This window comes from Pyxicephalus adspersus, chromosome 6 (genome assembly GCF_032062135.1).
Source record: "Pyxicephalus adspersus chromosome 6, UCB_Pads_2.0, whole genome shotgun sequence".
Classification (NCBI taxonomy): domain Eukaryota; kingdom Metazoa; phylum Chordata; class Amphibia; order Anura; family Pyxicephalidae; genus Pyxicephalus; species Pyxicephalus adspersus.
The window spans coordinates 66065549-66081872 of NC_092863.1; the positions used below are offsets into that span (position 1 = coordinate 66065549).

Sequence of the window (16324 nt, forward strand, 5' to 3'; positions counted from 1 at the left end):
TCACCAACTTTGGAGAGCTTTTGTAGTATCAAGGTGGCTTTTTTTCTGATAGATTTCTAGTGTGTGCTCTTAGGGGTTTATATTAGTATTTTTTTATTTTTCCCCATACCAGTTCACTTTAAAGACTTGTTATTTTGGATATATTCTGTACTTTTATTCTGTATAGATGGGAGGTTGGGTGGGTTTGGATCCCTTTTTTATAAAGTCAGATACACAAGAACATTTTGTTAAGAGGATATTTAATATTTTCATTGTTTAATGATTTCTCTGGTCAGTTCACTTTTACTTTGTGTAACTAAATATTTACTTAAACTTCCCAAAATATTGCATTTTCCTGATAAATGTTCAAAGTAGAGTTAAATTACCGAAATCCCTAATAAGCTTTATCATGTCTTTATAATTTTAAAAGTTATGTTTAATCTATAAGTCTGCAACTTTCATTACAGAAGGTTTACATTTCCAAGAAGGTCCTTTTCTGGCACTTTTAGTGATGATAACAAATTATGTTTTTGTGTCACTCAAGCCTGATGTAGACAGTGTGACATATTTTAATGCAGAGCAGTTGTCATATTACAATATTTTTCTTACTATTAATATTGATAAGTTTGAAAATTAGAATAACATTTTAAAGTTTATGCATTTTTTTCCCCAAAAAAATCTGTAATTTAATGTACAGAGCTGTGTAAAATGTTGGTGCTATATAAATCATGTTTAATAATAATAATTTTAACAAAATGCATTACCTGATCTCCATCTTAATTGCTCTGTTCTCTACTCTTTATTATGCATTTATATGCAATATGCATGGAGCTTTTTCAGGAGTAATTATTTCCCCCTGTAATTAAAGCTATATTGAAATAAAAAATGGTTTTAAAGTAATGCATTTCGCTTTTGTGTATTTACCCTTTGGAATGTGTCACTTGGAATGTGACTGGGCTAGGACAATTTCCACTGAAACCCAGGGAAATAGATTGTGTACTAAGGCTACATACACACGTCATATGATTCTTGTCCAATAATCGGCTCAGAAGAAGCCGACAAGAATCTGACATGTGTACAGGGCTTGGCATTCATGGATGCGTCCTGGAAGATCCATGAACAACGAACGATGGCAACAAAAGTGAAGGGGAGATCGCAGCGGGGTGCTGTTCCGTCGGTTTCCCCTCCCCTCTCCATTGAGCAGAACGGCGTTGTATGTACAGCGTTCGTTCATGCATCTTTCAGTCTTTTGTCATTGGACAAATATTGCACGTGTGTACTTAAGCCTAAGTTTCTGACTGTTCTATCTGATAAGGTGACCATGTGAAGTGTGTATTTATGTTATTACATACTGTAAAACGCACTAATTGAGACAATTAGAAGCACCCATTGCTCTTTTGCATTCTTATGATTTTAAATTCTTTTTGTTCTTATTGTTAATGTACTATAAAATGTATATGAATATACCTCTAAAATAAATAATTATCATTAACTAAAGAAAGTTTGCTGTTGAAGTACAAAAGTAAAGTGAAAAAATTTTGTTACTGAAGCCAGTCATATGCTTCCATCAATTTTCTAGCTTGAACTATAAAAATAACTGGAACATTTCCACAGCTGTTAATGTTTTTATCAGGTAGTATATTTATAATACAATGTTGTGTTGCTTTATTTCCAATATAGATCACGATCACGCTGCAATACTAGCAGTGGCAGCGAGTCTGAAAATTGCAACCGGGAGCACAGGAAAAAACGGAACAGGTAAGAGAAACATGTTGCTGTTAGCATATATTGCCCTTTTTCATCCCATCAATTTGATTTTAAATCATTTCCCACCCCCAAAAAATATGCTGCATCGTTAAAATTCTGTTTTAGATTATATTATTAGTACTTAACAAGGACAAATGTATAGTACAGGAACCAAAAAGCCAAACCAAAGAGAACAATAGTACAACAGCCATAAGATTTGTGTTATATTTGGTGCATTACTAGAGTCATATTATTGCCCAACATGCAGCTTTTCTATAGTGGCTTTATTTTAGAGAGATCATGTTATTATACATCATGCTACTAATGTTACATATATTTTATTATTGAGTTTCCATGGCACAATAGGAAGAAGCACAGAGCCACATTACTGTGCACCAGTAGGGGACATAGCCAACTGTAGGCCCCTGTCTAGAAATGAATTGCCCCCCCCCACCTTGCTGAATTGACCTAAGGGGCTGAGATGGGTGGAGGGCCCTGGTGCAGTGGCACACTTTGCACCTCCCTATTTCCACCACTTCTGTGTACCCTGCTATATACCCCTTAGGTATAGAGTACCCCTTAGCTATAGAGTCTTTGTCTGTTAGAAACAGTACAGTCTTACCTAATGTAATGTATAAAGTACTACAAAATATGATGGTATCGATTCAAAATAAACCAGATGGTTTTGTGCCGTTATAGAAAGTGTGAATTTTATGTAGATGAGATTGGTAAAATCATGAAACCTATTGAGGGATAATAAACATTTGATGATATCTGGGCTTAAGATATATAAATCTTTTTATACAGAAACCATAGCCACATTTTACATTTATATTAAATTACTGTTTAACATCCTGTATTATGCCTGCACCTGTCCTGTACTCCTCATTATGTTACGCAGACATTTATGAAAGCATGAGTGTGCCATCTAGTGGTGAAAGAAATGAATTTCCACCACTCTACTGAACCATCTACAATACTGCTGTTATGTGCAAGTCGAGTACTCTTCTATGTTGTAATATTTAGTTCTGTTTCTGAACTAAAATAATAACAGTCATACCATTTACCTGAACATGTTTAAAAATTAGCTGCATTTAAACGGGAACATTTAGGTATTTCAAAAACACAAATATCTAGCATGTATTGAAAATGAGCAAAAAATCACTAATTTCTGTTGTGTAGGTTTGTCTTATGAACACAGACACACAGACAATGATGAACTAAAACAATTAAACTACTGACAGGTGCAGTGAATAACATTGATTAAGCATCTCATCGACTTAGAAGGGCCAAATTGTCATGGCTAGACAACTCTGTCAGAGCATCTCCACAATTGCACGTCTTTTGGGGAGTTACTGATAATCAATTGTCTACCAAAAGTGGTCCAAGGAAGGACAAGTAGTGATCCGCTGTCTAAATCATGAGCATCCAATGCGTATTGATGCACATGGTAGAAGGATAGTCCTTTATGTCTCATTGCACAGAACAGTTACTGTAGCTAAAAATTGCTCAAGTACCTAATGCTGGCCACAAGAACTGGACCCTGGAGGAACAGTAAAAGATGGCTTGCTCTAATGAATTGTCTGTGTTGATGGTGTCTGCATTGCTTATTTGGGGATAAGTCGGCATCAGATTGCACTATGGGAAGCAGTTAGTTTGGCAGAGGCAGACTTCTGCTGCTAACATCTTGGTGCCAGATACCACAGGGCACCTTTAGGCTTGTGGAGTCCATTCCTCAAAAAGTAAGGGGCATTTTGTAAAGACAAGGGAGACCTAACAATCTTCTTAGGTAAGATTAAGGGACTTAACAGACATACAAGAATCTCAGTGTAATTCACCAACACTTTTACAAATTGCTACTCTTTTACATTCCTATTCTAAATGTTATCATTATGTGGATTGCAATACTGAAGGCGTAATTTATTTAGCATTCTGCAGTTGTAGAAGTTACATTTGCACGACTAAAAGAAAATTGTGAAAACATATTTACAAAACGCTTACTTAATTAGGAATGGTAAGATAAAGACCCCCCCAGGTTACCATATGGGGGTCCACCACAATTTCAATTTGGAAGAAATAAAATGTGTGGCACTTGAAAATATTTAATTTCTTCTTATTGGGGGTGATATAGATGAGATTTTATTAAAAAGAAACTGACTGGATATATAGATTTAGAGTGGGATGGCTCAAATCATCCAACAGGTATCTTTTCAGAAGAAGGTCACAATGGCTAGCCCCTTGATTTTTTCTGGAGAGGTTTCAAACCGAGACTCAATTTACAAAGCTTTACAAAGGATAAGGATCTTTATTTTTAGCAAAGTGACTGCAATTTTCCAATCCCACTAAACACTAGTGTTCATGTATACATGTGACAGTGCATTATCTTTGTGTTTCTGTCCCAAAGGATGTTTTTTTTCTTTGACAATGAATCGACCCTTTAGAGGAAAAAAAAAGGATTTTCTTCTAATTCAAGTTTCATTGATGATTTATTTCACAGCTAAACAATGACTATTGATCTGCAATATAATGATCTAATTGGCCGCAGCAGTGCATCATTTCATCTTTTATGCTCCCATTTATTCCCCACAGAGCTATTTTCTTTGAGCTCTTGGCCTGTTCTGATCAATACCTGACAGCTTTGTGATAAATTCATTTAGTTCAAGTAACAAACTGAAAAGGAACAGCTCATAAAGGTGAAAAGCATGGAAAATGCTTGTCAATTGTCCGTTTTTACAAAGCTGTTAGGATATGTAGTTTAAGTGTGTATTATGTTTTCATTTGCACTAATATTTTGAAATATATATATATATATATATATATATATATAAAAATATTGATATATATATATATATATATTGATATGTGTGTATATATATCATCTCTTCAGTAATTTACCATTATCCCTTCAGTAATTTACCGTTTTTTTGCAAAATCATGCAGATGGAGGAGGCACATATCCAGATACATTTATCTTCGGTCAAACAATACAGTAGTGATCAGACAAGGTTTTCTGCTATTTGATTCTTCTAAGGACTGTTGAATAGCTATTTACATGAGATCATCAGCTGATCTATTGTCTGATATGTTGTATCTGTAGATACGGTTATGAAAGATCTCTCCAGTCCAAACTTAAAACTCCAGCAGCTATAGGTTGAAATGACCTTTACCCTGTTTCCCCTATAATAAGGCACTGTCTTATATTTTTTGAAATGCCAAAATATGCTCTAGGTCTTATTTTCAGGGGGATGCCTTTTTTTTTCCATGAAGACGACTACAGTACACATTTATTGTTGAAAATCACTCATGTGCCATTGTTTGTCCCCTTCTGATCACTCTGTGCCATTCATTGTCCCCTTCTGAGCTTTATTTTAATTGTTTGAGCAAAAATCGGGGGGTGGCTTATTTGATGGGGATGCCTTATCATCGGGGAAACACGGTAGCTTCTGATAGTGTAATATATAATATATGTACTGTATATTAAAACAGTCCACAAAGAGAATGAGATGTCATGAAATGAACTACAGGTTGACAATTGAAAATCCAGCCATCGATAATCCGGATCCCTCAGTTTCCCAGCATAAATAGATCTTGCATTCTCACGGAGGAAGAAGCTGATTCTATTCGGGTGTAGTTCTGTCAGTTGCCACTAGATAGCGCTAATACATTATATTTATAGGCAATCCGCAACTTTCGAAAATTCGGCACTTCTCAGGTCTGCAGGTTGCCGGATTTTTTTCAGTGTCAACCTGTACCAGATGGGGACCTAGGAGCTCAGGTGCTGAGATATAACTGCTGGAGTCCCTGAGAAGTAATGGTAGTTTCTTATTTTAGTATTTGCCTGTAATAACAGTTGTGTGTGTCTGGATCTGTTATTTAGAAGAAGGTCTGAGGTATTAGTTGGTTTACAGTGTTGTGCCCCCGAGATGAATGTAATGGTTCTAAATTAAATTACTCCAAAGCAGACTTAGCTGCATGTGGTCAGAAAACCTCTGTATTACTAACTATATAATATAATTATATATATAGCACTGACATATTACACAGCTCTTTACGAAGTTCATTGTCATGTCACTTACTGTTCCTCAAAGACCTCACAATCTAATATCCCACCTTAGTCATATGTCATTATCACAGTCTAAGGAAAATATTGAGGGAAAGCCAATTACCTAACTGCATGTTTTTGGAATATGGAAGGAAACCCACACAAACACAAGGAGAACCTGCAAACTCCATGCAGATAGTGCCCTGGCCGAGATTCAAACCTGGGACCCAGCACTGCAAAGGTCAGAGTGCTAACCTCTGAAACAACCGTCCTGCTCTATACTTTCCATTTATATATGAATAGGTATGAATCTTTCTTCCGTCATTCCACATATATTTGTATATAGTGTATGTTTCAATTTTTTGAGAAAAGAGCAGTTGAAAATATTTTTTAGCACAGAATGTGAGTGTGTTGGAGGCCATTTTAATCTTTCATGGTCACAGCGGGTGGTTGTCATCCTATGTTGTAGCTGGGTGAATTCATGTGTAAATTCGCGCACATTAATGTCATTATACATTTCTTGCTTGCCTGTTTCTGTGACATGTCTGTAATTTTTTGTCAGGTCATTCTGTCACCCTTACTGACTGCAGTTCTGCAACAGTAGGAGTTTGGCAGAGAAATGAGGCTGAACAGTACAGACGGTACACATCTGTTGAGTACAGCTAGACACTTGAATTGAATTTAACAAATTACACGTTTCACTTTCTAATTCACATTAAAGAAAAATGCATGGAAGTCAATGTAAAACCAGTGAATTATGTTTGCTGTTCATGAAACTTTACAAGTGTTTTGAGGTCAGAAAGGTTATTCCAGGTATGTATATTCAGTTGCAGCCATATTGAGTGTACTCATTACACTGGGCATGTTTTATTATGGAATAGATTTTTTTAAAGTAATTTGCTATTTGCTAGCAAATGCTTTCAATCCTGGACAAGATCATTCCATGTTTGCTGGATCACCCAGGTTCACTGATGCAAGAGTATCTTCTCTAGCCTTGGAGAACTATAATAAACCAAGCCCATTGTTTCTATGGAACTTTTCAGACTTGTGGTTTCTTAACCCCGATCACATTTAACTTAATGGAAGTGGTTGTGAACCATTTTGTACCGGGATTTGTACACAGCTGCAGTTGCACTGGACTGCAAAATGGTTCCTGAAAGGCATAAGTCCCTTTTATAGCTTCGCAGGTCCCATTTACTAGTTACCCACTGTAGCATTAAATTTGCCTTACTTGCTAGTGGTGTGCCTTTCTGCCAGAGAACATTTGTCAACCCTGCCTGTGTTGTGACCTGGTTATTGTTAGCCCTCTGGACTGACCTTTGCCTTTGTCCTTTTTCTGTCGGCTCCTGATCCTGTCAATCTTTCTTTCCCAGGCAATATCCCATGCATAGAGATGTCCTGGAGGCAACTGAGTGCTGGGATGGTGCAACTAACTTCCCAAGGCTGAGTGGGGGCTTGTCATAGTCATAGAATGTGGAGTTAAATTCAGGGTTAGTGCTTCAACTAACATAACTTATCTTGGATGCTTAAAGCATTGCCTGTCCCCATTGATACTTTGCCTTACATTTAGATTCCCGCAGCCTGTAGATTAATGTTCTTCTGCATGGTTTCCTATTCTGAGAGAACACTAATTTACATACTCCGGTTTTTAACTTAAAATAATTAGCTGACCGCCGCTGGTCTAAACTAATGCTAGACTAAAATCATGTAATCGTGTGATCACCCTTACAACCAATCATGGTGACGACATAGATTTGCTGTAGTTGCAACTGTGTTTTGATAGACATAGGCAAAAAACAAGCTCAAGCTGGTTTGTTACAATGAAATCATATGGTGTGTTAAGAGGTTTCATAAGATTTGCATACCCAGCATACACCATGTAAATGCTAAATGTTTAGCTTGAAATGTTCAGGAAATATTTACAAAACAAATAAGAAAATTTGATTTAAAGAGATGCTTGGCCAATTCTATAATTTTCTTAGTGCTTATTGATCCGAACTTTAAATCAACGTCTGTATTCTTTTTAGTGTGCCCGATAAATGTTGCAAAATAGTTTGCAAACCTGATCTATACTTGTCTGGCACTTGAGATGTTCTGGTGTATCGCTCCGCGGTGGGTGTAAAAGCAGAATTACCCAGCAGTAGCACATTAGTCACATGACTGCACTTCCATGCGCTTCACTGAAATCATAAAGAATATTTTTTTATTGCAGGTTACGGCAGGAAAATGAGATGGTGGATTCTGCTCCACAGTGGGAAGCTGTTTTAAGAAGACAAAAGGAGAAAAACCAAGCTGACCCCAACTACAGGAGATCCAGACATCGCTCTCGATCGTACGTTAAGTGTATTCTAGCTGTGTTTGTTTAGTCCCCTATAAAATGCAGGTGCCTTAATGTACATGCATTAACCTGTTTTTGTATGTTGGATGCCAGCACATACTCCTATCTCTGCCAGCAGGAAAGCTGCACAACTCAGAACTTTTATGCTTGTAGCTTTTGAAATGTAAAAGGCAAACTTTTTTTTTTAGTTTGGGGTAGAGTAAGGCAGGTTCATAGCACTTATTTGATTATGTATGCTATGTATAACCCAGGGGGAACATATTCCTTTACTCCAGTCCAGGAGATGTGATAGAAGGTGAGAAGAAATCTCCCCAAAGTGAATTCCCATATTAGACAGTTGTCATCCAGTGGATGATTTACCTTCACCCCTCACTGTGTTGACAACAAATGTTTGGATTTACCCTCACTTTCTGTCTTTGTGACAATGGGTACTAGAAAAATTACAAGGGCGAATCTTCCAAACAAGGTCACATACAGAAATGTGTTTTTGAGTTTCTAAACCTTAGCAGTGTGTCCATAATTAACATTAAAGCTTTACATACACTTTAAAGTCATTAAACCAAATGAATATGCACTTGATGCCCACATGACCCCCAATAATAGGAAGTTGTTCGTTCCCCAAATTTTAGCTCAATCTCCTAATACATTTGGCACATTTACATGCATAAGACATGATAACAGGTGTACTAAGCAGTGTATAAAAACATTTAAATGCCTTCCTCTGTGTTGATGTTGGCAAGAAGATTTGTACTCCATTTTAAAACTTACATGATATTTTTTATTTAATCTTCTGTAATATTCTGCACCAGCATAGCCCTCCCCCTTGTCAGTAGCTGACCAGCACAGGCCTATCATTTTTAATTATATGTGAACCTGAATACACTTGGAAGCAGGCAGACTTTATGATAAGCTGGAGTAGAAACAGAAATAAGTGTAAAGGGAAACAGAAAAGTTCCTTTTTGAAATGGAACAGCCTGACATGCAGATTTGAGAAAAATATTTGGACCAGATGATAAGGAAGTAGCTATTCATTTATAAAAATATTTGGAGTATGGTATTCTTCTTTTTCTAAACATGACTGTTCAAACTTTTGCCAATATATTAGAAGTTATGATGTGCTCTTTACGGAACCTTTTCCTATCAGTTTAGCACTCCTGACCTCACAATTTCATCTCTCCCAAAATGCCTATGTGAATTACATTGTTTTATTGTCTGTACATGGGAAGTCCCTTCTGCATGTGACATCACAAGGTTTCTTATCCACCAGGTGCCACAATGGGAAAGTGTCTTTTATATGCAACTTTTCTTTTGCCTCTGTTACCTGATCTCTCACTGTGCATGCGTGAGATCAGGTGATGTATGCTACTGTATTTGTTAACAAAAGGTGCTGATCTCACTGTGCATGTGTGAACTGTGCATGCCTGATCTCAGACAGCCTGAACTCTTCTTGTACATATCCCAGGAGGCGCTGCACTCCCATTCAGTTTTTACAACCGTGGCAGTAAAGACAACAGGGGAGGGTCTTTGCCCTTTTTTAATGAATTTAATGTAATTTTAATTATTGAAATAACAAAAAAAAAACATTTTTACTTTATAAGTGTAAGTATGACTACAAATTCAAATATATTTTCTGATAGCTTTCAAGCCGTTATTTTAGGAATTCACTCAATCATCCACGCACAGTATGTATATACAAACAGGGAAGCAACTGTTATGCAATACGTGCTCATTATGGTTGCTTATTTTGCCATGGTCATCCTGGTCTAATGTTTGGGTTGCTCTGCACTGTTTGCTTCTAATAAGGCTGGTATGTTATGTCAGATTGAACTGTGCACTTACACTTAGTTGACTTTCTCTTGCTGTTTTGTTTACTGGGGTAAAGATTGTATTGTGCTTTTCTTTTACTTTTGTGCATGTATATATATATATGTATGTATATATATATATATATATATATATATATATATATTACACAGTACAGTGATGCTTGTATAGCTACATAATCACCCATACTGGGTACAAACACTACATAAAATACCATAACTTACCATACCTTTACTGGACAAGATCCCACCAGATAATTTACCAAACACCTTTACCGTCCTAGACATTTCTTATAATAGTTAAACCTTTTTATTGCTTTGAAATGTGTTAGCAGGAAGTTAGTTTTCTAAGCTTCACAGTAGGACCAGTGTTGATACCTCAATTAGTCAAAGATTGGATTTTCGCCTAGACTAGATGTTCACTTAAAACAATTCATTTAATTTGTACATACGCCAGGTTGTGAATAAAAAAATGTGAACTTCTTCTAGTTGGCTTTAGACAGGTGTCAGAAGAGGTGGAAGAGATTGTAGAAAGAAGTTCATGTTACTGTATCTAAATAATAAAACTGAAGCAATGTGCATGAACCTTGCTTCATATTTTTTGACAGTTAGGTAAAATAGAGATTTAACATGTTGACCCCTTCACATTTTTGAGTACAGCAGTTTAGGTGCATTATTGCTGGTCACATTATGTCTGCTCATTTATTTTCTGTGGACCAATAAAGAGGTTCAGCACACCAATAAACACATCTAACCTATTTTTATGTATTCACTTTTGTGCATTGTGGCACATTATTGGGTCACATATTTTGTTTCCTGTGTTATAAAAAAGGGTTCATTAGATATGAATATTATGCACCCTAAAAACACCTGCACACATTATACCAACCATACAAATTCTGCCTAAATGTCAGGGCTTCAGCTTAGACAATTGGTAAGTTGTACACATGGTAAAGAGAATGTAGCCTGTTTTCTGTGCTGTGCTCACTTCCTTCATATTAGGTAATTGTTTTTTTTTTTATTTTGTAAATCAGGCGAAGCCCAGATGTTCAGGCTAAGGAAGAATTATGGAAACATATTCAGTAAGTATTTATTTAGTTATTGTTTCATTCAAATTTAATTTGATTTTTTTTTCTGTAGCTTCCAAACATATAGAATGGTTCTGCCTTGCAAAATATCTTTTTATGATTTTGTGTATCTTAATAGACTGAAATCCATCCAGCCATGAATTATCAAATCAACTTTTATATTAATAAAAGGGTCACAAATAACAGTAATTGCAGTTTCTAGTCTTGTTAACACCAACTGTGTCAGATTTCATCTTTTCATCACTTCCAACATTTATTCATATTGGCAGTACAGACCCAGAGCCTGCATGTATCAAACGTTCATCACATATATGCTATAGCAGGAAAGAATTTTTACACTTTCTGCAAACTTCAAAACATAAAGAAAGGGGCAGGAATTTACACAGCAAAGTGACTGGATTGTACAGAGCCACAGTTTTGCTACATTTACATTGCCACAGCAAAGCAGTACAGAAGCCCAGATATTTGAAATGATGTATGATATGTCGTACAAATCTTTGAGCTACAAAACTACTGTAACCTAGTACCACATAAGAAAATAAAGGAATCAACAGAGGCCAGACACGTGTTCTAATCCTTCTCCAATCCCTAATCTAAAGCTTTAATATAAAAATGCATTGAAGTTCCATTTAAGTTCTGACACTTTTATGTGTCTTCCCAGTTTGCAGAATAATGTAGCAATCTGGATGTGTTATTGACTATAGAAAATACTGATACAAGAAATATTTATAGGACCAGAGCTCTTGGTTATCTATAAATTAATAACCTGCAAATGCTTGTCCCATGGACAATTATAAATACTGTATTTTCTTGCCATTTCACGGGCTGCACAATTTTGACATGTTTAGCATCCATTTGCTCAGCACAACCTCATATGTCACAAAAAGTGGTGGTGTGTTTGTGTGCACTAAAATGAATTTGAGTATGCTTTTGCTGACAACGCAGGTTTGATAAAAAGTAGCTCAAAACTCAGTGCAATGTAAATAATTACAGGGACACTGTACATATATCTACAGGGTCCCTGTCTTGAAAATATATATACTGTTACAGGATTTTTTGGTTATCTTCAGGCCTAAAATGTGCATTTACCATGTAAAAAGGGGTTAAAGCGTATCTGAACAAATATTTTTCCTTTACCTATTAGGACAATAGGGGCCCTCTTTATAACACAGAGAATCGGTCATTCCCTCAAATATACCCAGGTGGGAAGCACATGGAGACCTGGAAGATTACTATGAAGGAATGTTTGAGGGAACGTTTGATTCCCTGTTTTATAAATAGAGCCCTAGGTGTGGTTGTCTAAAACTCCAGGATAGTATAAAGCAATGTATCTGTTAACAGTGCAGACAGAGAAGATAATTATCTGCTTACAAAATGTTAAAATTTACAGGTAGTTTTGCTCTTAAAAATGTCAATAATATAACACACGAATGGGAGCAAATAAAAATTAAGGTTTATGTCATTCAGTCTGGGGCAGTTTTAGGAAGGGGGCATACTGGGCAATTACCCAGTGCTCCAGTTGATAGAATGGCAGAGAATGCTGGGAGCTGAAATGCAGTGAGTTTGGGCCCCCAATTTCATAATTACTCTGGACCCCATTTTGTCTAAAACCATCCCTGGTTGGAAACACACTTTTTCTTGCAGAAGTGTTTCTTTTATGGAGAACAGTACTTTTGCGGTGAAACCACAAAAATGAAATGTTATAAAAACTGTGATTTACTACACAGGGGTGCTTTATATTTGAGCGCAGGTGGTGAAAATGTAATATAATGCATAATTCACCCAATGTTATTTTGTTTTCACTTATTAGCTGTTGACATGGAGGGAGCCATTAATGTTCATTTCTGCACATTGTTCATTTTACAGGAAGGAACTTGTCGATCCCTCAGGCTTATCTGAAGAACAATTAAAGGAAATACCATACATGAAAATCGAGTAAGCCTGTTCACCTTATGTGCACCAGAACTCCTTTATTAGATTGCTTTCAATTCCAGACACAGTGATGTTATATTGTATTTGTGAATATGCAGACATGAGTATTTAAGCCTTTTTATATTTATATTTATGAATAGTAATATTCTATGTACAGAGCTGTGAAAAATGTTTGTGCTTTTATGTGGATTATGATGATAATTAAAAAAAAAACAAACACATTTTTACCTTTACGCACTTAGTGTTGCAACAACACAGTTGTTTTCATTTACAAACTTGTGTCATTATCTTCCATAGGACTCAAGGTGACCCTATACGTATCAGACACTCCCATTCCCCTCGCAGTTTTCGCCAATACAGGAGGTCCCAGTGCTCTGATGGTGAAAGATCCGTTCTGTCAGAAGTCAAGTAAGTTTCTAAAATTCCTAATGATGATCATTTAATATTCCAGAAAGAGTGAGGGAATCCATAACACCCAATGTGACGATAGGAGAAAAAAACCCTCCGTTTGGAGCTGTGTCACAGATTTTTACTATTACAAGAAATTAGGCATGGAGTGATTTAATATTAGTCTTTATATAGCGCCGACATATAATACAGAGCTTATCTAAGTCCATATTCATGTCGCATGAAAGTTAATGACCTAACAGAGTGATGGGAGAAAGAAAATCAGCATGATAGTGGTGTTGATTTCCATTTCCATGATATGAAGCCGTTCATTATCATGAAATGCATCAGAATATTCATGAGGGATTAAAATATTGAGCAAACAAAATTGTTGCACATTTCTGTTTTTCCTTTGCATTGCATGCACCTAGCACTAACCTGCATGGCTAGATGCTACAGCAACCATTTTTCATGGTGTGAATATTGTTTTCAGAATGGTGTTAAGGAAAAAAGTGATGTTGGCTTTCAACCACATGCAAAGCCCAAATAATTCAGTTTTGAATTTTGGACTTGTTGGACCGTAGAATGTCTTTCCATGTTTACTCTCTTTCCAATATGGCTTCCAGAAAACCCTAAAATATTTAAAACTGGCCTTTGTTCAGCAATAGACATAGCTGTGGCACTTTTCCACTTGGAGCAGACCTTTGGAGGACACCTTGGTTATAGTTGCCTCATGGATAACTTCTTTCATCTCATCTCCTCTCTAAAGACCATCTTCCCAGGCCACTGAGGCCTTTTTTTAGGTAGAATCGTAATTGTGCCATATTTCTATTTTTATTAGATTTAGGGGTGCTTCATTGAATGTTCAAAGTTTGAGAGACCTAGAACTTTATTACTAACTTGTTTAGATTTATTTACAGTGTTATTCAATCTGCTTTCTTTTCCAGTGTGAAAAATGATCTTGTGCCTCCTCTGACTGTGACACGAGCCTCAGAGACACATTGCCCCAGTGGTCCTTCTCAGCAGGTTAGTAGTAAATTGCATAAAAGTATACCAAGTATACCACCGTTGCAAAAATGGCACATTACCAATAAAACAAATCCTGCGCCAAGGAATCCCAATACTTTTTAATCTTACATCCGCTGCTGTGAAAAAATACAGAAATATGTAGATGTGTTTAGTAAATAAACCCCAAATACAATGCCAATTTAACAAATATGTTTAAATCCCCAAACTTTGAAATAAAAACAAACCAAATTGTCAATAATTCTGTTGTGAACAATCCAGTGAAACAAAAGGAAAAAAATAACACAAATCCATGTTTACTTACGCTAAAATATATAGACTTCCCTAAATCTCACTTTTAAATCCCAAAAACTCTGTAAAAACATGAAAACATCCCTATACTAAACTTATAAGGAGTGTGTGGCTGGTTTCCACCACTAGATGTCACTCCTCACCAGTAATAATAATAAATCTGATGATGGAGGGTTGTAATAAAACAAATTCCCCTATTTTTTGCACACTAAATGAATTAAACCAAATCTAGAACTAGTGTTCGCATAGCACATATAGACTTTGTTGGATCATCCTGCACCAGCTGTCCAGTTGCACAGGTGTGGGCCATGTCGTACTGATGCCCAATAAGTTTTGCTTAAAACTTTCTGTAATTTTGAGGGAAATCATCTATAAATAGACCCCTTTGTGTTCTATTTGTGATTTTAAAAAATGCTAAATTAACAATTCATCCATAATTTATGGGGGGTATACTGGAAAGCATGAACAAATTGTTTGGCAAGGTCTCTTTGTTAATGAACACATGTAGTAAAACATTACATTCACTTTTCTATCTTGTGTTGCAGAGAAGGAACGGATCCAAGGACAGCCTGATTGATTCTGCTGCCTCCCCCCACAGCAGAGATGGTAAACATGGTGCAAAGACAATTAAAACAGTGCAGACGGTACGCCTCAAATCAGAATCCTGAACACCCACATATATAGAGACGGTCATTATTTATAAATGTGAACTGTCACACTGGGGATTGCAAGCCTCCAAATACTTTATTTCTCTGACAACATGCAACATATCAGACTTTAAATTATTTGACATTGCCAGAGACTGAACCCCAGTGACCATAAAACAGCAAAGCCGATTAGCTGCAAGTTGATGGACTTTGTAAACAGGAAATTTGTGAGGCTGGCGTTCACCATTGTATGGAAATCAGACTTCAAGCCGAAATGTTGGCTTGTGAAGAAAGTATTAAAAGGAAGATTTCTACAACACTTGTGTCACACATCACCGCCAATATTACCGTACACTACATATGCTGCTCTTATGTCTTTGTCTTATCACTGCGTCCATTGATTATGAAGTCAATTGTTTTTATCACCTGATGTTTATAAGCCTGTGAAGTCGGACTTGTAAAATACAATTGTTAAGCACACTACTACTACTAGAGTTTAGTTACTCCTAGGCTTTTGGCCTGTAGATTCTTGTATACCGAGTGGAAAGTTATCCGTAAAAGTGGATTTTTTTAAGGATGTTTTTTGAATTTATTTTATTCTTGCAGTATTAAGAATCCAAAGTATTTAAAAAATAAACACCTAGCCAAAAGGTTGTTTGATAATATCTAAGGAAGGCCTGGTTGTAATGTTATGGATTTATGTAACTGAATGGACCAGGGTAGTAAACCAAAAACACAGCTTAGGTTTCTGTGAATGTATGGATGTTTTTTATGTAATATGTGCTCTTGTACTTGGAGTGATGACACATTTGTTAAATACAACTCATATTTGGAGAGCAGTCATATTATTTATGTTCGAATGAAGATGGTTGCGTGTTTGTACATCTGTCAACTGCTAGAATAGTAAAATAGCAGACCCTGATTTTGTGTGTTTGAGGTGTTTAACCACCTGAGCGTTACACTGAGGTCTAGATTTCTGTTCCAAAAGCGTTACACTGTTTTTCATGAAATTTTTTTTTTTTTTT

The 16324-nt window shown here is 36.2% G+C and overlaps 1 protein-coding gene across 1 annotated transcript in view; it reads left to right on the forward strand.

Moving 5' to 3' along the window:
• EPB41L4A (erythrocyte membrane protein band 4.1 like 4A) overlaps nt 1-16133 on the forward strand; it is a 130291-nt gene extending 114158 nt beyond the window's left edge. Inside the window, exons 17-23 of the mRNA XM_072413950.1 lie at nt 1660-1737; nt 7980-8099; nt 10963-11010; nt 12883-12951; nt 13246-13356; nt 14283-14361; nt 15198-16133. Coding sequence (XP_072270051.1) covers nt 1660-1737; nt 7980-8099; nt 10963-11010; nt 12883-12951; nt 13246-13356; nt 14283-14361; nt 15198-15320 — 628 coding nt within the window. The 3' untranslated portion in view covers nt 15321-16133. The remainder of the gene's footprint in view (nt 1-1659; nt 1738-7979; nt 8100-10962; nt 11011-12882; nt 12952-13245; nt 13357-14282; nt 14362-15197) is intronic.
• Nucleotides 16134-16324: the final 191 nt, after the last annotated feature.